Source organism: Maniola hyperantus, chromosome 12 (assembly GCF_902806685.2).
Source record: "Maniola hyperantus chromosome 12, iAphHyp1.2, whole genome shotgun sequence".
In the NCBI taxonomy this organism is placed as follows: domain Eukaryota; kingdom Metazoa; phylum Arthropoda; class Insecta; order Lepidoptera; family Nymphalidae; genus Maniola; species Maniola hyperantus.
Genome location: NC_048547.1, coordinates 6,023,203 through 6,046,406, shown reverse-complemented (window position 1 = coordinate 6,046,406; position 23,204 = coordinate 6,023,203). Strand labels below are relative to the sequence as shown.

Genomic DNA, 23,204 nt, shown 5'->3' with positions numbered 1-23,204 from the left:
ATGGTTTATTTTCGAGGTGTGTTGTGAACTGTTCGCTGAAATAGTTTTATTTTTTAGTTACTTTTGTGCCTGGACCCTTTTATATAGTTTTATCATTTATTTTCTAGTACTAAAATTGTGTTAAGTGGAAAACATTTATTATAAGTTATCATTTTACAAGTAAGTAAGATCATAATTCATAAGTCCTAATATCAAATGTCAAAATCACTTGTTCCCAACTCGCAAATGAGACTTTCATTTGTATCAAGGAACATACTACTCTCTAACGAAATATTCACCATTTATAACAGAATTTGCTTTGATGACCTTTTCTCCTATAAAAAGAAGTTACAAGCCTGACAAGCATTGCCCTGCTTCCATTTTTAGCATGAGGTTGTGACGTTTAGCGACGAAAATATTTAACTGTGATATGGTGACACGGACATCACATCCCAACATTTTACACTGTTAGAAATTTAACATTTTAAGTATTCTTCCATGTAAAGATCAAAAATAGCTTCAGTAATTGCACATGTTTCTATTTATATTTTTCCTTCTCAAATACCAAATTACAATTTTAAATTAAGTTGCACCAGTGGTAGAAAAGATGGGGGGTGATAGGCTGGCATGATATGAACATATAATGTGGAAGGAAGAAAGTCATATCACTAAAATAATCTTAAATATGCATGAAAGGAAAAAGAGGAAAGGACAACTGAAGAAAAGGTAGATGGGTTATGAGTGTAAAAGGGGTGAATAATATGTTAACGGATGATAGAAGTGTGTGTGAAGAGGAAGACATGTTGTACTGAGTACTGACCCCACATAGTGTGGGATAAGGTCAGGAAGAAGAAGAATTTTACATTAAATAAACTGCAAAATATTATGATGTCTCTACTTATACTAGGTGCAATTATAAAATTAATATTTGATAATCTTTACCTAATAATATATTAGTGTTGATTTTACAGTCAAAATTCTTACCTGGTTAAAATCACTGCTTTCAGTGACAAACCGTCAAAAGTACTTGTGGGGTTATGTGATAAAAAAGTTGTTTTCACAAACTTAGTGCTTTTGTCTGAAAATATTGGTTCTTCTGGTCTTCTGTACCTAGTGTTTTAAATGGGCTACACCAGAAGACTCACTTTGTTGACCCTTGTAGTGTTATGTTGCTGGGTCACTTCCTTTCCACCACCACCTCCCCTTCACTCCAGTCAGCCTCACAGGCTCACTTCATTCTGGACCAAGGTTCTGACTTCATGCTTCACTAAAACTCTAGGCGTAGGACAGACAAGGCTGCATAGAGTCGGTCTGCTCTGATATTATTCTGGGTCACATAATATAACCTAATCTTATAAATCATCCATAAAGTGCCTATACCTCCTTAGTGAATTAACACACATTTTTCACTAGAAGAAAAAAAATGTTTTATGGTAATAGATTGTTGTTCATTTAATTGCTAGTTTGTTTTATGGTTAAGGGCCTTTTTTTTAATATTGGGATTTGCAATCAGTCCGAACTCCGAGTACTTTTAGCAAATTAGGTGTAAGTTATTGTTTTGTAACGGCTGCTCCTCTTTCGGAGCTAGCACAGCTCAACTCTTTATTGCCTATCAAGAAGCAAGGTGGTGAATACATTTTCTCTTTAGGCATCTCTGGTAGTCCTCGATTAATAGCCTGGTGGCTAGTGGATTCGGATGCATCAGTAGCCATTCTTTGTAGCGTTTCGCTAGCACCTGAACTTCCTCCTTCATTGATTATGTGCAGGTTCTGATGGAGTTCTTCATTTGTTTAACCACGGCGTGTTAGCGATCAAACATAAAATTATTTTTTGCATTCTCTGTAATATGTTAAGGCTACGAGTCATATGCACTACCCCACAGTTGTGCACCATAGGCCCAGGTTAGCTTCAGGACTGATGTGTATATAAGCAGTTTATTATCCACTGATAATTTAGAGTTTCTACCCAATCCAGTGGCATGTTTTGTACCGTATGTTGAGCTCTTTTTGTTTTGATGTTAAGGACCTTTTGGACACTTTAAGTCTATTGAATTAAAAAACTGACTATGCAAAAATGTTAGTTAGGAGTTATTGGCACTTTTCATTATGTTTGAACTTCATCATCATCGGCCTGTGGATGTCCACTGTTGGACATAAGCCTTCCCCCAAGAGCGCCACCACAGCTGGTCCTCAGCCTTCCTCATCCAGACACTTCTCCCCAGCCTCTTTATATCGTCGGTCCATCATGCTGGAGGGTGTCCCACACTACGCTTGCTTAAATGCGGTCTCCACTCAAGGACTCCGGCTCCAATGGCCATCACCTCTAGGACAGGCATGACCTGCCCACTGCCACTTTAGCTTGCTAATAGTTAGGGCTATGTCATTGACCTCTGAAAAGTGTGTGTGTGTGTGTGCCCGGGATTGAAACTCTGACATCTCGAATAGGAAATTTTAGTCATTTATTTATTCAATGCATTACAATGTTACATCTAGATTCAATTATTAATATGTATAAAATAATTGCAATAATTTTATTATTTACAATGTCAATGTTGGAACCCCATCCGGGTCAGCAATTTTTGGTTTAGCAGGGACATCTTGACCACTAAGCTATCACAGCTAAGGGATGATTTATGCCAACACGTGGCGGGCACGAGTCGTGCCTCGTCCGCGTCTCGTACGTGGCATTGCCCGCGCCCACCACGTGTTGGCATAAATCATCCCTTAATTTATACTCAGACTACCTCAAATAATAATGATAACGATATGGTTACCATACTTTCTCGATTATATTCCCATTGCTGGGATCTAACATTTTTCAGTTATCATAATAATGGTTGAGGTTTTCTTGGGATAATAACATCCTGCAGTTGGCTTCCAAATCTGCATGTTGTGGGTGCATGTGTGGCTCAATTGAGAAGTCCTACAACATTCTAAATGTCTAGTAGGCGCTTAGGTAGGTAGGTAGTTGTTAGTTAGGGAATATAAATTAACTTACGCTTAGGCGTTAGCGCTTACTACAAGGCTTTTCGTTCGAAGGACACTTCCGCATAACCTGTAGGCCTTGAATAACTTTTCTCAAGGATGTTAGGGGCGCGGTAAATGAAATTCTCTCGTTTGTAGGTCGTCCCGTCCGCCCGTGCCTGGCCTTCGAATATTTTGCGGTGAAACTATACCGATCCTATAACAGGGCTCAAAATACACTTCGCATTTGTTTCTCGTAGGTACCTTATTGACCGAGCGAAACGCGGTCTTCGAGTCTACTTGGGTGAATTTAGTGTCTGTCTGGCCGTCCGTCCGTCAGTCTGCCAGAGCGTCATAAATTCTGAATTAATACACATAATATTTACTTCAAATTCGCAAATAATAATAATATATGGAATCAATGACCCCAAATCAAACAAATACTGAAAAAATCAAGTATCGAGTACCTAATACACTAAAGCGAGTGCGCCTGCCTCATTTTCCCCTGCAAAACCTTTGCGAAATCTATAATGTGTTGATCGTCGGCACTAATAGACGGGGAAGCCATAGCAAAGGTAACGATCACGAGTATATCTGGTGCTACCCCAGGATAACGAGCAGCTCTGTTGCCAAATGTGCCAGCCTGCCTGATAATTAGGGAAGTGGCCAATGATGGCTTAGTATGTAATTAGTAGTTTTACACATGGCGATTTATATTTAACAAGCTTATGCTCGCGACTTCGTCCGCGTGGACTACACAAATTTCAAACCCCTCTTTCACCCCCTTAGGGGTTGAATTTTCAAAAAACCTTAGCGGATGCCTACGTCATAATAGCTATCTGCGTGCCGAATTCCAGCCCGTTCCGACCAGTAGTTTGAGCTGTGCGTTGATAGATCAGTCAGTCAGTCAGTCAGTCACCTTTTCCTATATTTAGAAAACCAATAATTCGATTGCGTTTTCGAGTAATGCCGATCCAAAAATATGCCAAAATAAAGATGAAAGAGGAGGTTTAGTGCTGGCATAGGAAGTGAACTAGCCTATAAACATGCGAATAATTTTTTGTAACAGTGTGAGTGGGTGTTTTCCGCCGTTCACGGAATATCGGTCCGTGATTCACGCGCAAGTGGAAAAGCGGCAATTAGAGTTCCTATAGGTAACAGTTTTGTTAATCTCGAGCTTACAATAAAATAGGTGTTTATTTGAGTTCAAATGTGTTACTTTTCTGTACAAATCTAAGCTTGAACACTTGATTTTTGCATGTAACATATTAAGTATATATTTCATACTAGAGGAAGCCCGCGACTTCGTCCGCGTGGATTAAAGTTGTTAAAAATCCTGTGGGAACTCTTTGATTTACCGCGCTAAAAACCCTATGCCTTCCCCAGGGTGCAAGCTATCTCTGTATCTAATTTAGTCAAAATCGGTTGAAAGGATGGGCTATGAAAGGCTAGCAGACAGACATACACACTTTCGCATTTATAATATTAGTATGGATGTATGGATTATGTCCTTACCTTGCGCAATATTTAACCATGATTTTTTTTTGTGCTGATGCTTTTATTGAGTCCAAGGTTGGACTGAAAACAAAAACTGAAATCTTGAATTTTGTATTCGTTACATTATACAAGCTTATATTTTTACATACTATCTTGGCTTGGTTGACCTAGACTACTAAAATCATTATACACTACCTTTTTACATAACAATACGTGTGCCAATAGCAAAATAAACTTTTGTTTTTCTCATAGCATGGTACTTATGTGCAAAGAATATATATTAAAAGTACGGCTGTGTTTCATAATTTTTGAAGTAGCTATAGGTATTATTATTTTGTGGCCTCACTACTAAGTACTAAGATCATACTACGATCAACAATTAGACTCACTACGTCGCTAAGTCGCTTAGCAATACATTTATGATGTCATCAATGTCGTAATTAGGTAATGAATTTTAATATATACTTACATAATACATACTAATACGTCTTTTATACTCTATAGTCTTATGGGGATACTGTTTCACTGAGACAGCTCCTGCGCAAAAGGGCGACTTGATGTAAAAGTCTAAGCTCCAGAAAACAATGGCCACATGTCGCACCCCTAGATGTAAAGGTCACTAAGTCAAAAAACCAAAATGTTCAGAAACGACGAAAAACTGATTTTAGGATATCTATGAAAGATACGGAAAATCTAAAAATACATTCGTAAAAGCAATATTTCCTAAAGCTTGTTCAACTAACTTATTTGTATGTTATCTGTTAAAAACCCGAAATAATTGAGATTTTTTAGTTACTCTAGTTTTGCAGCGGTAGTGAACAAGTTTTTTGTGCAGTAAGTAGAATTAGCTTACTTTATCTGAAATGAAAATGAGTTACATTACTTTTCACCTCAAAATTGAGATAACTTTTTATTGGATAGTTTTGAGTTATGCCATGAACGGGTGATAAATTTTTAGTTTTTATGTACCTAGGTGCACTAGAATTAATATGGTTGAAATAAAACAATAACAAATGTAAAGACAAACAAAACTGTTATTTATTTACTGAATGAATAATCTATATTTATAAAGGAAAAGCTGACCGACTGACTGACTGATTGACTGATCTATCAACGCACAGCTCAAACTACTGGACGGATTGTGCTGAAATTTGGCATGCAGATAGCTATTATGACGTAGACATCTGTTAAGTAAGGATTTTTGAAAATTCAACCCATGAAGGGGTGAAATAAGTGTTTGAAAGTGTAGCAGGAATAAGCTAGTTAAAAATAAAATTAAACTGAATCACTAATTATTTGTACTTATTAGGATGGTTTTCCGTAACATAAAACTGGTATTTGCTTAGTTTTATAAAAACGAATTGACGGGACTTGGTACTACATTTAAAACGACATTTTACTCCGCAAGGAGGTTGCAATTTGCGAGCAGGGATTAATTCTTTTTTTAGTTGATCCCGCAACTTGTAAGTTTTACGGGTTTCCAATCCATCCACAATGCTACTAGCAACTCGGGTGCATTACTCTATTTAGCATTTCCATACCAGAGGACGGAAGCGTTCTTAGAACATCCAATGGAACTGCCAACTCAGTCTCCTTTACCCTATTCAGCACTTTTATACCATGGGATGGAAGGGTTCTTCTATCATCCAATGCTGCTAGCTGGTCAAGATCCTGTTTTTGTGTTTATCATTTCTAACATGAGTTTTTCTGCACTTTTTTGACTTAAAAATAAACAATCATGTAAAGTCAACCAACTCAAAAAATCCAAAAATATCACGTCCTGCTTGTCAAATCTTTATAGCGATTAAAAAATCTAATTCTAAATGTCATAATAATAACTTTTTATCTATAAAAAGTACGTTTTTGATTAAACAGGCCAAGATAAAGGAAGCTAAAGTTTCCTTCAACAAAACTACTGTAAGTCGGAATTTGATTTTACTGTCATGTAAATCTCAGTAACTTGAAATATCAAAAAAAATATCGCGATAAAACATCATCAAAACAACGTAACTCAAAATAAACAATAATTATTATAAATAAAATTTCAGTAAAACACAATTAACTCTAAATAAAAACGAATTTAATGATGACTAACATAAGTAAATTTCACGTTAACTCCTGCAACTCAAAATGACCCACTATTCAAACGTCATCCACCTTCGTCGACCGGAAGACTACTCAAAATGACGGAGTATGTTCGCGCCGTTGAGGGGAGCGTCATTCAAGTAAACCTACGTTTCGCACCATTATTCGTTGACGGTTGAAGGTATAGTTACGTGAGTTATATCGCCGTGTAGGTATTCGAGTCAGGAGTTTGAAAATGCCACTAACTCAAAACACGCACTTTTTGACTTAGTGACCTTTTCATCTAGGGGTGCGATGTGTTGGTAAACGTTCGGCCAAAAAGAAGCACACTGTTTATGCAATGGTCATGCATCTTCTGCACTGGCCATTCAAAGAGAACGGACATGGAAACTGTTGCAGCCGCGTCAATTTTTATAAAGATGATTTTAAAAAAATACTGTGGCCAAAATGTTCCCGGTTTGGCAGTTCCTTCGTCAATCCCCAAATAATTGAATAACATGTAAAGGAAATGGGTGATTTAAATGCTGTTTAAGAATACCCTTTGTGTGGGCAAAAATCCGACACTACTCGGCAAGTCGCTAAACGTTGGCCGAACGCTTCAAATGGAAGCCAAGTGGCCATTGTGTGCTAGACTCATAAAAAATGGTTGTCAATCGGTTTGTTCCTGCCACACACGATTAACATATTATTATGTATAGTTCAACGTGCATGAGAACACACACTTTCGAGTAGAATGGTTTATTTTGCATTTTTTCATCGTGTGAGGCGGGCATTACAGTTTTCGAGCTGTATATGTATAACCATGTAACATTTTCTAATCGTGATTAAATCATCAATCAATACTTAGGTATAATAAAACTGTAACAGGTCAAATTCTGTACATAGAAGATATTTTGAAAATTTTTTTTCGAGGGCACTCTATAATCGATACTGAACCCAAAACTGTAATTTTTTTCATTTTTGTCTGTCTGTCTGTCTGTCTATCTGTTTGTCTGTCTGTCTGTATCACGGCCGCGCATCACGATGAAACTACTGAATGGATTCCAATGAAACTTGGTACGATTTGAGGCCATACTATGAGGAAGAATATAGGATACTTTTTATCCCGAAATTCAGCATGGTTCCCGTAGGAGAGGGGATGAAAGTTAAAATGTATACTGAGTTGTAATTCATTAACGCGTAGTCCGATTTCATTCATTCTTTTTTTGTTAGAATATTTTAAAGATTGTTCCGTAAATATTTCAAGGTCATCGGTTTTTAACCGACTGTCAAAAAAGAGGTGGTTCTTTTTTCTACATCGATTTTTTCGAGGTTTCTGGACCGATTTGCAATATTTTTTTAAATCAAAAAAAAAAGTTCGTCGTGGTCACATAAAAAATTCTGGATTCAACTCCTTAATCCTGATGATGATGAGTTATCAAGATTCAGGAAGTGTTCATAGTGAATTCATATTGTAGGTACCAAGCAACGACAACAATCCCGAAAAATCAAAGAGTTCCCGCGGGATTTTAAAAAACGTAAATCCACGCGGACAAAGTCGCAGGAATCAGCTAGTAGAAAATATTTTTCTGTTCCTTTAATATTATCACCAAGCACATGGCTGCATGACGTACCTATCAATTTAACGATAACTTATCATTACGATGTATCGTATCGTTTATCAGAACGGTTTCAAGCGTGTTTTAGATCGGGGTTAGCAGTATTGGAATAAGATTTATAGGTATAAATTTTAAAATTAGGCAAAATTTATTTATTTGTACCTACAATGAAGTTCATTTCGGACTACGGGATATAAATTATATTATAGTCCGGTCAAAATAGACATTCAAGGTTACAATAATTCGCATGGGGCTAAAAATGGTACGAATGCTGGGATCGATGGAGACTTCACAATTCATTTATATTGGTATTCCCAACATTCGTAATTTCGTCCCGACATTTAGCCCTTTTTGTATCGCTGGGAAATGCGTTAACGTATCCCCCCCTCCCCCCACCCGGCCTGGTTGCCAGCCGGCTACCCAACCAGCCAGCCAACTGGAGGAAGGTATGTGGGGTCCCATCGTCAGAGGGACACGCGGAGAAACCTCCCCCCCTGCCAGGTCGTTAGACATAGCCAACAATATCTCCGAAGAGAAATTATTAGCCATGTTACCGGGCCGCTCTTCCCCTCGGACGTATCCGAAAGGGACCAGCAGAACCCAGGCACACTGGGAGGTTACCTGGCTGGCTATGTCTTTTTTGATCCGACTAAAATATAATTTAAAAAAAAATTATATCCCGTAGTGTGAAATGAGCTTAATAGATAAAAAATACTTAAATAATTTTCATTATCATTGTTAATCTCACCTGTAGAAAATAAATCCGAACAGATGTAAGTAACAAAAAACATGCATTTATAATAAATCGATTGTTAACAGCTCCTATATAAATCAACATACTTTAAAAGGTAGACATGATGGTTCCATCAATAGCTTTCCGGCACACGAGTAGATCGGGCTCAGCTTATGCTACCTGCCCGCATGCATAGGTGCAAGTACTATAAATGTCAATCAGAGTAGTGCAAGTGGATCGTGGAGCGTTTCGGCACGGGTCAGTATCCGTCGGTTGTCGTCCGGGGCCGACGAACTCCCTGCATGGACGGCTTGCATTGTCGCATACGACCGCGTGCTTCGCATAAAAGCTTTGCTATAATTAGGTAGGTATATCTTTCAGTTGTATCGTGTTTAATTTTCATACAACAATTTTGAAACCTGAAAATTATTATAAACATAACAAAAAAAGAATGGACCAACTTGGTGCAGTCGTTCGGAAACTAAAAACTAAGCTATGTTATGAACTTAAATGCTGAACTGCTTGTAAATATATTTTAATTGTTCGAAGCTTGGCCCAAAATGGCCAACTTACGTTCCATAATATTCACAATTCACGGTTCAACGTTACTGTACGCGTCCATGTGCATCATATCACGAAAACAACCTTATTGATGTTATCATCTCTGCGTGGATCGTGTGGATAATACGAGTAGCTACATACCTACACCTACTTCAATTATTAGGTATTATTATAGCTTTCAGGGCTCTTTATTCTGTTTATCGCCCACATATTATATTTTATATCTGCAGAAAAGCTAATTAATAACAGCTATAAATTGCAACCAATCCATTCGACTCATCTCAGAAGGTTCATATGTCACAGTTTCCTTACTTTACTGGCTCAATGGCCGAAGGAGGATTTTTGCCCCCGTACTCTAAAAGCTGTCACTCATGGACATGACTTATAGGTACCTGCCCTGCGCCTCTTCACGCTGTTCGGATCTCCTGAAGAAGGCCGAAGGCTAGTAGCTTATACAATGCTTCGTCCATCATGGCGATGTTCCTGTCCTTCAGTAGGTTTTCCTATCAAATTTTCTCTCCCCCAGTCGAGTTTTTTTGTTATTCTTATGTGTATTCTATCTGTGAAAACTTGTCATTAGCTTTAATCTTCTTCTGTATTTACCTATTCATTTTTTCATATTAGCTGTAAGTTTTCCTGTTAAATAAAATAAAATAAAATTACGGGACTGAAGTATGCTCTGCTTACTACACGATTCTCTCCCATCCTCTGTGTTCGAGCCAGCTGAGTCACTGCAATTTAGTTTCAACTAGACTTTCCTGAGACTTTGTCAGCGTGATGTAATTTATGGCCTAGTACTCGGGGATAATGTTATCTATCAGTGAAAGAATTTTCAGAATTTCAGAATCTGATCATTAGTTCCGGAGATTACCCCCTTCATCCAAACTTCCACTTTACTTTAAAATATTAGTGTAGATCTATACTAATATTATAAAGAGGTAATTGTCGTTAAGTTTGTTTGTAGGGGGTAATCTCTGGAACTACTGAACCGAATTTGAAAATTCTTTCACCAATAGAAAGCTACATTATTCCTGAGTGACATAGGCTATATTATATACACGCGGACGAAGCCGCGGGGATCAGCTAGTTAGGTATATATCAGGTTCGGCACCATCTTAAATCAGGATTTCCCTTTCTTCCTTTGCGTTTGCTTGGTCTTAGGATCTGTAGCAAAAAATCCTTCCCGTAATTAAGGATCTTAGCTCACGGCGACTTTTTGCTGCGCTACAGTAGCGATAAAGCCGTAAAATGGTTGGGATACAGTACCCGAAGTGTCGCTGGCCCAATGCAAATGCAACTAAGCTTACTCACAAAGCCGTGCGTTCATGATACGCGCGGTTGTATCGCTATAAAACGTCGCTGTGTGCGAAGGCTGTAAGAGGAAAACTCTTTGTTAATTAAGTTTTGCTACAACCTAAATACATGCAAATACACACCTAATTTAATTTCATAAATACAGAGGCAAAGCCTACCCCAAATCTTCTTCGATCGATGCAACGCAAGTTAGAGGTACCGATATGCGATGTAGATAGTAAAGGTGCATAATCGTGTAAACTAAGCGTATCACATAATTGATATATGTATATGTATTACATATCAAGTTATTGATTTGTGGTGGAGTAGTTTGCATGCCGGGCATTGACCCTTGATGATTGCACCATTGAACACGGGAAGGCCCTATATTCAAAAACTATCAGGACATGTCACCTAAAATTGTGGAAACTCTAAATGTGTGATCGCGAAACTGACTGACTGACATTTAAATATCAACTTACAGCTGAAACCGCTGGGTTCAAAAATTGAGTTTTTACATGTAGGAGAAAACCGTTACAAAACTTGCATTTATTTTTGACATGCTCTGTGGTTAGATCTGTCATTACTACATATAATTAAATATTATTATAAAAAAATGTTTTTTTTTTAAATCTAACCTTTTCGTTCAATGGGTATCTAGGTTCTTAAAATGTTTTCATTTGTCTAGATAAAGTGCGGTAAGTCAGTCAGCAAATTAACGAACAAAGCAAGTAATTGCTGTGAAAAACGTGCATCGAATTGTTTGATGCAAAGTTAATAGATTCAACTTAAAACGCTACCATTTGTATTCAATCATTTTCTCTGATAGAATAGCTTATCATCTGCGGTTCAGCGCTCGCGCACACTCGGTCACACATTGAACTTGGACAAACTTTGCTTTCAATTTCTTTATTTTAGTCCTAGTAGATATTATGCGGGAAGAGACCACTGAAAGCTAGGGGTCCAAGGTAGACTATGGCCAAACCGTTATCATTCTAAGAGGATACTCGATGCGATGGGTTGATCATGATGCGGAAAGATCTGTTATTAATAGAAAGAGGTCATAACCTTCAGAAACGAGAAAATCTTCGGAGAACGAAATTAAAATTTTAGGTTACATTTGCCCCAGCTAAAACAGAACCGGTATCACCTGGGGTGTTTTATGCACAGCAGAGAACAATGAGTGTGTCCAGTGATACTAGGAGAACAGAGGCACGGCGGGGTCACGAATTTAACTTACGGCCACGGGTACACTCGACCCCAGCTTGGTAGCTCGATGTATGCCACGGATGTATGTAGGTTAACATCGGACGCGCTCGATACCGCTGTTGCTGGTGTCGACCACCTAACCTAGATCAGGGTACAGAGAGATCGCTTATGAAATCTGGCGCACACTAACTGCATAAATGACACGGACGTTAATGCGCCCGTGTTGTCACGTTCCCTTCACGAGAGGTTAAATATTAAATACAAAGAATTAACATAATTTTGTATGGCATTGTTACTTAAATTAATTAATCATTAATAACTTTTTTGATGCATGTTACTTAAGTGGAGTTTGTTGAAGTGCGCTCCAAACAAATGTATTTTGACTGTGTATTTAACCAATGGAACTCAATGCACTTTTTTGTAGACAATATAACCTAGAAACTATCTGTGTGTGGAGTTTGCGTTAAAATATTTAGTTTCTAAGTTACCTACACGGTCTCAAGAATTACATACATCCGTGTAACTTTGAAATAATAAAGATATTTGTACGAAAATTTGAGTCACCAACGAATACGTCGGATACAACGGAAACGTCTGTTAAATGAAATACGTAGGTACTTTATTGAATTCCCGATTTGCAACGTGAATAGTTTCATGACACACAGACTAGATAGAGTGGCGAATATAAAATGAATGCTCTACAAATTGTGTCACGGTCCAACCGTGTAGTATGAATTTCGACAGTTACGGCCTCGCCTAAACCTTAGAATTATGTTTTTATATTTTTACTTTTTATGGTTCCGTACTCAAAACGTGCCACCGGGACCCTATTGCAAAGCCTACGCTGTACGCTGTCTGCCTGTCCGCGTTTTCAGTGTGTATTTCTATTGCCGGTATAACAGCAAACAATAAAAACCAAGATGGAGAATTTCAAACAATTAATCAAAACTTTTTCTGTATAATATTAGTTTATCTAAATATAAAGAAAAGGTGACTGACTGACTGACTGATCTATCAACGCACAGCTCAAACTACTGGAAAACGGTGAAATAGGGTTTTGAAATTTGTGTAGTCCACGCGGACGAAGTCGCGAGCATAAACTAGTTTTTGATAGAAGCCCGCAGTCGGCTTGATTTTTACAACATTTTGTACATACAAAATAATATTAAACTATACTTGTAAACCCTCCTCTTGAATCACTAGTAGCTCTATTGGTGAAAACCGCAATAAAATCCGTTACGTAGTTTAAAAGATCTAAGCGTAGGTACATACCGACAGCGGAAAGTGACTTTATTTTATATGTATAGAAGAGATATAATATTATTAAAGCCTGGATAGCACAACGGTTAAAGGAGCGGATTGAAATCCGAAAGGTCGCCGGTTCAAACCTCACCCGTTGCACTATCGTCGTACCTACTCCTAGTACGCTTAGTTGGAGGGGAAAGGGGAATATTAGTCAGCATAATAAACTTGGCTAATATTCGTTAAAAAAAATTACTGTGCGTAAGCAATATTTATTTTCATGTTTTGCTATGCTTTTGCCTTCAGGCGTTTATTCTTTTAAACCGACTTCAAAAAAAGGAGGAGGTTCTCAATTCGTCGGAATCTTTTTTTTTTTTTTTATGTATGTTCCCCGATTACTCGAAAACGCCTGGACCGATTTTGAAAATTCTTTTTTTGTTTGAAAGGGTATACTTCAAAGTTGGTCCCATTTCAATTTGGTGAAGATCTGATGAACATCTTCGAAGATAGATACTGGAACTCCTCAACGGATAAGAGTAAATTGCTTGCGATCAGTGTAATAGCTTAGTAAACAGAAGATTTTTAACCAGTCATAGCATAATTCCATGGGGCCACTAAAAATTGTGAAATAAAATTTTTTTACAAAAAAAATAAAAACCGACTTCGTTACACAAACACTAAAAATTTAAAAATAATTTAATTTATTACCGATTATATTATGTATACAAGAGTTAATATAGTTCCATAATAATATTTTTTGGGGTCGGTGCCAATGAGGTGCCATTGTGGAGTCCCATAAAAATATGAAGTCTAGACGATTCGCGCAGCTAAAGCTAATTGGCACCGGCACCAAAAAGTATTTTTATGGAACTATATTAACTCTTGTAAACATAATATAATCGGTAATAAATTAAATTATTTTTCAATTTTTAGTGTATGTGTAACGAAGTCGGTTTTTATTTTTTTTGTTATTCTATGAACACAGTTATCTGAAACTCCGATTGATAATCTTGATCCACCATCTCAACTTAACACTGCAGGAATTTATAGTCAAGATCTTTCAGATCTAGAAAGAAGAGGCTTCTATAAGGGACTATTCAAACGACACGTGTCATTTTCAACCTTTGTGTAATGCATTTAAGTTGAATATGACAATAATAATGTGTCGTCTGAGAGGTCCCCTAAAGAAGCCCCTATCTTGACTATGAATTTTAGTGTAAGAATAAAGCTTACGTGTTCATGAGATTTTGAACCCTAAGAACTCTTAAACCCTGAGTGATAAACCAGTCGTATACAAGAAGAATTATTATGCTCGTAGAAATTATTCTGTTCAAGTAAATTTCTTCTTAGGAAAGCAATTAATATGTCCTAAAATATTCCTTCCTTCTCCTTGCCTTTTTTAATGACAATTTATAAGGATACCTCTTTCAATTGTTGTGTTAGACTATTTACCAAAGCCTATTCACCCAAATATAGCCCATATTATTTACATAATATTAATTCATTAAATAAAGATTTTAGTACCTATATATAATACGCGACAGATCATCGGGGTATGAGGCGGAGGGACGCAGACGCCCCGCACACCTGCGCGTCATCCGCGCTATCCCGCACCGGGTGTGCGCGGCGTCCCCACCCCGATTGTCATCTCGACCTGTCGCGTACTATACATTCGATTTGCAAAAGTACGAAACACAATACCTGTGGCTGACCTACGAATTATGTCTGCATTGAATTCCGCACCTTGTGCCTCAATTTTATTGAAGGTTCCGATGCCAATTATTCACTTGGACAATTTTATGCTCTCGACAATAGTGACTTCCGTGCTCAGGTTAACACCTTGAAGATTTGGAGGCAAAGGATATATTAGAAACGTTGGAATGCGTTCAGCCACCGTTCTCTGTGCAGCTGGTCTGCTTTTATCTCGATACGGCCAATTGTACGAGCCGATTTCAAAACGAAAGTACCTACCGCGCATCTAGGACGGTGAACGTATTTCTCGTCGAGATCTCTTGCGATTTATCTGTCTTCTAGTACTCTTGTATGTACATAATTTATCGTATTACTAACGCATAACGTACTGTTTCACGCAATTCGAAACTAGGATTTCGAGTTAAATTTTAGAAATTTTGAATAATATTCTTGGATATGAAGATCTAAGTTTATTATTTTAAAAGTTTGAATTATAATATTAGGTACTTACTTGCATATTATTTACAAGAATAATATATTAATTGTAGAGAGAGATTAAGTTAGTTTCTTCCTTAGACAATTTGGCGCAATTTACAAACTAGAAGATTTTCAAGTCCATGTCCTTTTTGTCGAAAATGTGTGAGAGCCTTGATTTGGTTCCTCATGCATGCAGACCCTGCAGTTTTTTTAAATCTTACATACGTGTTTATACTTGTATTGGTTACGTAACTCGCCCGGCTTCGCTTGGGTGGAATTTAGAAACGCAAATTCGGCGAATAGGCGTGCGGGTAGAATTTCCGAAAATCCTGAAATTTCTTCATTTATAACCCAAAACTGAAGTTTTTCATCGAAATAACTTGAAAAATGACGGACTTTCATACAAACTTCCATCCCCTATAACCTTCTTAGGGTTTGAAATTCCAAAAATCCATTCTTAGTGTTTTGTTGTTTCTAACCCCAGCGGTTTAGGCTGTGCGTTGATATTGATCAGTCTGTCACTCAGGAATCAGGATAGTCTTTTCATATAAATAGATTACGTCAATGGAATTGGAATTGACTATTTTAGACGATTTTGAAAGTGCCTTCAAGCCCTTTAGCAAAGTAAAGCAGCAGTTGCGTAGGCGCTCTAGGCGCGGGTCGCTGTGCCGGACAGTTATTATTATATCACCAGAGATCGTAACTTTTGCCCACTACGCCACTAGAAAGTACACAAGCCGCTCGATTTTCTGATAGTATTTATGGTCTAGGAAACTTAGTCGAGCATTGCTTTTCAATTTAAATCTATTCGGCATGAAACAACTTTCCCGATGCTAATTGCTACTTACTTTCTAAAGAGGTTTGATGTTTTGATATAATCTCCCTTTAATTAATTTTAAAATTGTCTAGAATAGTTTTCACTTCTTTTAAGGCTACCGAGGGCATTTCATATAGCTAATATTGACAATATTGTTGACTCGCTAATCAGTAAATGTTGAAAAGAAAGAACTTGTTACACATATTATAATTATAGTTTTTGCATAAAATTTTGCATCTCGTGACGTAGAGTAAATGAGAGTTTTTGATATACAAGTGTAATCTGCCTCTGTGTGCGTTGTCTCAACCTACTTCTTGAATGCCGATGCGGTTTAATGAAAATCGGACTCTATTACATTAGAGCTTAAAGGCAAAATTGCCATTTAAATCACAAGCCGTACTCAATCCGACAATTAGGAACTGCTTTTAATTTGATAAAGAATAATCAACCTTATGATGCTGGGTAAAGATATAAATTAAAATGCGAAGGGTTATTTGAATACTGTACATGTTCAATTCAACCATGAACTGCTTTGAGGAGCGTCCTGCGTAGCTAAGACCTCAATTTTTTAACCTCTCTCACTTATTGGTCAATCAGCATGACATTTATAGTATAGTACATACCTGGAAATTGCAATGTTTGTGAAGGCTCATTAATTATTATTATTAAAGAATGCATTATCTTACATATACATATTTGACCGTAATTATGCTCATTGACCGAATTTGCCCACGAGAAGCTACTTGCTTGGGATGAGAGCTATTTGATTTAACCTCATGCATATTTGTATATTATATTGCTGTGGTAGCCTAGTGGTTAGAACGTCCGCCTTCCAATCGGAGGTCGGGGGTTCGATCCCGGGCACGCAACTCTAATTTTTCAGAGTTATGTGCGTTTTTAAGTAATTAAAATATCACTCACTTTAACGGTGAAGGAAAACATCGTGAGGAAACCTGCATACCTGAGAGTTCTCCATTATGTTCTCAAAGGTATGTGAAGGTCTGCCAATCCGCACTTGGCCAGCGTATTAGACTATGGCCAAAACCCTTCTCACTCTGAGAGAAGACCTGTGCTCTGTAGTGAGCCGGTGATCGGTTGATCATGATGATGATATTTGTATAGATACTGCAGATACTGTAATTTATACTATGGTTTTTGATAAATTATGTATTATTGTTCCTATATAACTCTACTGTGTAGCTTAAACGAACCTGAAACAATTCGGATTTTACCGTTATTAAGCATAACTTACAAAATTGGAAAAAAAATTTAATGGATATCATTAACTTTTTCAGTCTCCTGGATATCTTACCTATCAAATCATTCAATTTAATAGGCCTGTAAAAAAATACTTGTGATTTCACTCAAAGCATTTGTTGTTCGATTTCAAAATATGTACTCAAAATCCATACAAAATAATATTATGAATGCGAAAGTGTATCCGTCTGTTTGTCTGTTACCTTTCCACGGCCACTCCATCCTTAATTGATTACATAGCCGAGATAGCTTGTTTGCATCATAGACGTAAACACTACTTTTTATCCCGAAAAATCAAATAGTTCCCACGGGATTTTTGTATCCGCACACGGAAAAAATGGCAGACATCATCTTACTTACATCACTTAAATATATTTTTTTATATAGATTCTACAATAATTGAATTTTGCATAGTAATAAATAGTATTTTTTCTGTTTCAGGCTTCGCAACCGGAGATTGTTAATAGTTTCAAAGCTGTAAGTAATAATAATATGTTGCTAGCTACTAACACATCGCACATTCGGTGTCAATAGGTAGAAAAAGATAAGACTCGCTTGAGCCTCTCTAATTGTGTAAGCGCACTGTAAAGTGGACCGCGTCATTGCTCAATCAGATGCATCTCGATTCGTGTTGCGCGTGAGAGTTGAATTTCCCAACAGTTAGCCGGAGAAGGCGAGAAGTCAACGCGGTTTCCCAATAGAAAGTCCTCAGATGTAGGAAGCGCGGTGCAGCACACGTGCAGCCGCCCTGCAGCGAGAGGGGCGCGGACCGATGCACTTTCGTGGCGCTGACGTCACATTGGTACCTTTCGTCAGCTCACGCCGCGCTCCGTAAGAGCGTTATGCAATCAATGCGCACCACTCAACTTTCCAATTTCGACAACGCGCTATTGTGTAGCGCTTTCAAATTTTACTTTACCTTCTCCTGCTTTTAGGCACTTTCTTAGAGTTTCTCTCTCCTCGCTGAAAAATGTTCTGAATGCTGCGCGAACGCAATAACCGTGATGCACTTTCACTGCACTGTTCCGCCTTTTATAGAAAACGTGTAACTAAACATTTCCCGATTACCTAATAGAATAATTAGACATTACTTGATATCCTGATATTGATAAATATCAAGTAATGTAATGTTATGGCAATTGCAAATCACATTATGCATAGGTATGTAATATGTTTTTTGTTGCGAACGTTATATACGGCAAATCATTCTAAGAAAAAAACCATAAAATATATTCAAATTGCGAATTTTCTTAGTGCCCTCAGGCTATTTCAGCTGATGAGGGGATCTTCCTCTTCAATAAGAGACACAAAGCGTCGATTATTACTAGATGTCTCTCTCATGATTTAGTCTTGAGTCTTGATTTTATACTCCGTGATCTTGACTATATAGACACAAATCGTGACAGCTGGTACATGTTCGAATGTCGCGTCGTAAGTTTTCACCAGCTGTGCTCGAAGCTTTCTCAGCTCGAGAAAAGACAGTTGCGAGTTTATTGTCGCAACATGCCGTACTCTTTACACACATTATACGTTCATATACGTTTTATATGACGGAAACTCCTTTTCTAATTACTTTCTGCTCTAATCAATTCATTCTACTACTTATTTTAAGAATACTATGAGCATTACGAACTCTACCTGAATTCTACCTCGACAAGGTTTCTCTAGTTTATTTAAATATAATGCTTCTAAAGATTGTTTATTGCTGGCTTGCTAGAAGTAAATTGGCATCGACGATTTATTTTAAGATAGTTAAGCAGCGAGTTGTTATTCTAAGTTAGGGAGGTTATTGTTTTTTAGGGTTCCGTACCTCAAAAGGAAAACGGAACCCTTATAGAATCACTTTGTTGTCTGTCTGTCTGTCAAGAAACCTACAGGGTACTTCCCGTTGACCTAGAAGCATGAAATTTAGCATGTAGGTATGTCTTATAGCAGACATTAGGGGAAAAATCTGAAAACTGTGAACTTGTGGTTACATCACAAGAAAAAAATTAAAATGTGTCCATAAATATAAAATTTTATATGTATAAAAATTAATATATAAAAAGCCGACCTCTATTTAAAGTGAATGTTATAGAAAGGTAAGGTCAAATCGAATAGTAAATAAGAAAGTTAATCGTGGAAAGTGCGCGCGAGTGAATCTATGGTAGTTGCTGTCGCTCTTAAAATTTACAGTAAGTACCTACCTGGTGAAATTACAAGTAATAGGCAACGCTACCTATTATAGTGCCGTTTTTGTAGGGTTTAGTAACAGTTCATAGTTTTTGCTTGGATTTTAAAATCGGTGCTAAAAAAACCGGCCAAGTGCGAGTCAGGCTCGCGCAATGAGGGTTCCGTACTAGTCGTATTTTTTCGACATTTTGCAGGATAATTCAAAAACTATGATACATAAAAATAAATAAAAATCTGTTTTAGAATGCACAGGTGAAGACCTTTCATATGATACCCCACTTAATATAGTTATCTTACTTAGAAAATTGAAAATACTAATTATTAGTTTATGACCATAATTTAATTTTTTTTGTGTGATGCAACCCTAAATTCACGGTTTTTAGATTTTCCCCCAAATGTCAGCTATAAGATCTACCTACCTGCCAAATTTCATGATTCTAGGTCAACGGGAAGTACCCTGTAGGTTTCTTGACAGACAGACGGACAGACAGACAGACAGACAGACAACAAAGTGATCCTAAAAGGGTTCCGTTTTTCCCTTTGAGGTACGGAACCCTAAAAAGCGTCAAGAGTAAAGACTAAAGAGAATAGTGTAAAAGTCTAGTTGCATAAAGAAATAGACTATTATATAAATAGCACTTATGCAATAGCTCTTACCGCAATTTCACAATTTTGAAATAATCCGATGCAAATCATTTCTGAACAAGTACAATCCTTATTCCAAACAAATTATTCCTTTAGCAATATTGCATAAGACATTCTCAAAAATTAAGATTAAAATAATAAAATTAGAATGTATGAAACGTAATCCCTTTAAATAAATTATTACGTTTTAATTTATTTATTTTATTTTATTTATTTTATTTTAAAACTACCTACCTACATTAATAGTATGTATGTAAGTATAAGACTACAGAGGAATGTGCAGTGCTCAGACAAGCCGCCAAGCGCTTACGAGCACGAAGAAACCAATATTGTGTTTTTTCTGTTTGTGTGGAAAAAAAAAAAAAAAAAATGATCATAGTAGGTACCTAGCACCTATACAAAGAGAACACCACCCGTCTTAGGTAGGACCTTCGATGTTTCTGTAGCAAAAATATAAGTGATCAAGTAATTTATTTATCTGAGGAATCAATAGTCATCAAATATCGTTACCAATATCCAAAAATATCTTGTTTTACTAAGCTTACTAACTAAGAGGTAGGTCCTACTCTAACGTCGAGAAAAATTGCGCGAAATCTAGGCTTTCATTTGATTCATTTTCATATCACTTTCTTCTTTCTAAGTGAAGTTCATACCCACAACATGTTCAGTAGTCAAAATCGCTAGTTTTTTGTTATCACTAAGTACTTATTTAAAAAAAAAAATACTTAATAATTTTCTGCTTCTTAGGGTTCCGTACCTCAAAAGGAAAAAAGGAACCCTTATAGGATCACTTTGTTGTCTGTCTGTCTGTCCGTCTGCCCGTCTGCCAAAAAAAGATATTTCCCGTTGACCTAGAATCATGAAATTTGGTATGTAGGTAGGTCTTATTTTATAGCACAAGTAAAGGAATAAATCTAAGAATTGTGAAGGTTACATCACAAAAAAAATTAAAAGGTGTTCATGAACAAATAGTTAGTACACATTTTCAATTTTCAAAATAAGAACTGTACCAAGTGGGGTATCATATGAAAGGGCTTTACCTGTAAATTTAAAAACAGATTCTTATTTATTTTTATGCATAATAGTTTTTGATTTATCGTGCAAAATGTCGAAAAAATGCGACTGTAGCACGGAACCGTGCAAAATGTCGAAAAAATGCGACTGTATTACGGAACCCTTGGTGGGTGATGTGCGGGTGTGCGGGGCGTCCCCCCGCCTCATACCCCGATTGCCATCTTGACCTGTCGCGTACTGTATGTTTAAAAATTCAAAAAAATATTTATCTTCAGAAAAAATACTAAACTTCCGAAAAACCATGATTCTACTAAAACCACATTTTAACATACCGTAGAAACCAGCTTGATTTACATTATTGGTAAAATTACTTTTTGACTCTCAATTTAAATGAAACCGCACTATTTTCATTAAAATTGAGATATTATTTTTATTACCTGCATTATCATTTATTCAGTTAGATTTGGTCGAATGTATCCCAAAACGTAAGCTTTCACCGGTATAATGGAGATGGAGCGGATCAGAGAAAGGGTCCACGCAGCGCAGCTGTCCCGTGTGTGCGTCGGATGGCGGGCGCTCCGCCCTGGAAGGCCCGTGCCGCGTCTCCGTTCTCCGAGAGGCCATCAACGTAGCGACGAGCAGGCGACTCCCCGCCGCAGCGCGCCGTACATGCGACCAGTCGCCCCGCACTGGTGCTCCGTGCCGAACGTCCGTTACGGTGGCTCGCGCGACTTATCAACCATGTGGTGAAGTGAAACTGTCAGACGTGATACACACTATTACACCAGTTCCTGCGTTAGTGGACTCTCCCACTACACTGATATCTTCCTGGTGATTTTTGTGTTGACGAAGTGGTGCTCATTAGTTTGGAAAGTTGGATTATACGATCAAATAATGGCCTTAGCGAGGTGAGCTATTTTGGTTGCTGGTGTCAACGCGGAACTAGATTGTTTTTACTGTTATTATATTTTATTAATAGTTGATGTTTAATATTTGCAATTAACTCTGTTTTCGCATAATTTAATTTAAGTACCTATCGTTATCTAAATCATAAGTCATCGATGTCTATTGACTATTCAGCTCTATTAACTTTGCCATGATTCAACTGCCCTTAACTAAGTTTATTGTTATTCTTTGTAATAATATAATTAAGAAGCAGCACTTCAAATAGCGAAAGTTACTTTACTCGCACGCATTATAACTTTCTTTGTTGTGTAAGCCGATCGTCGAGCAGGTAGAGGGAGCAACATAGAAATCGAGTCACTTTTACGACAGGCATTATCATTTACTGTCATTTAATAATTGTTTAGAAACCAACAAACTATTATTGTCTCGTGTTTTAACAGATTTTAATATATGTATATCGGTTCAGTTTCCCCCATAAAGTCCCCTCGAGTCCGTTAATGCGATGCCGATGTTTTCGCTTCGTCCGCACCCTCGTTCGTTACGTTTACCCTAAAAAGAGAACCCCACAGCCGTCTGTCCATGTACTTATTGTATACTAACGTGTTCTACATTAATATTTTGGTCATATTTAGGCATATGGAGTCCTAGTCCTTAAACGTACTGATCCACTTGATATAGTTTCATATTGGAACTTATTATAATTACCTAATTTATCCCTTGATGACAGCTTAGAAAAGCTCATAGTGACGGGCAACACTGAGGGCAAAAGACCGAGAGGCCGCTCACCAACTAGGTGGTCCGACCAGCTAAAGGAGTCCAGCAGGTGTGGATTTTATCACATTTCGAAAATGGCCACCGACAGAAGCCGATGGAAACAGATAATAATCCATTCGAGGTCAGGTTGCCAGGACCACGATCTTCAGAAATGAAGGAACGACCGGAGAGAGAGAATTTATCCCTATTTAATTTGACAATCATTGCTATCTAGCTTACCTATCTGGCTTTAATAGAATACCACGGTATATGTAAATGTCGTCCATAACTAACATCCTTATCAAAATAAA

At 37.4% G+C, this 23,204-nt stretch overlaps 1 protein-coding gene across 4 annotated transcripts in view; it reads left to right on the top strand.

Moving 5' to 3' along the window:
* Positions 1-23,204, top strand: part of rdx (BTB/POZ and MATH domain-containing protein rdx) — a 69,930-nt gene continuing 46,726 nt past the window's right edge. For 2 of the 4 annotated variants that reach the window (XM_034973766.2, XM_034973765.2), the window contains exons 1-2: positions 1-159; positions 17,845-17,880. Coding sequence is in view for 2 of the 4 variants with exons in the window: in XM_034973764.2 (XP_034829655.1) it covers positions 22,129-22,142 (14 nt within the window). In the remaining 2 variants the exon portion in view is untranslated. Of the gene's footprint in view, positions 160-17,844; positions 17,881-21,903; positions 22,143-23,204 lie in introns of those variants that run through there. The other 2 variants (XM_034973764.2, XM_034973763.2) reach the window with 1 other exon arrangement.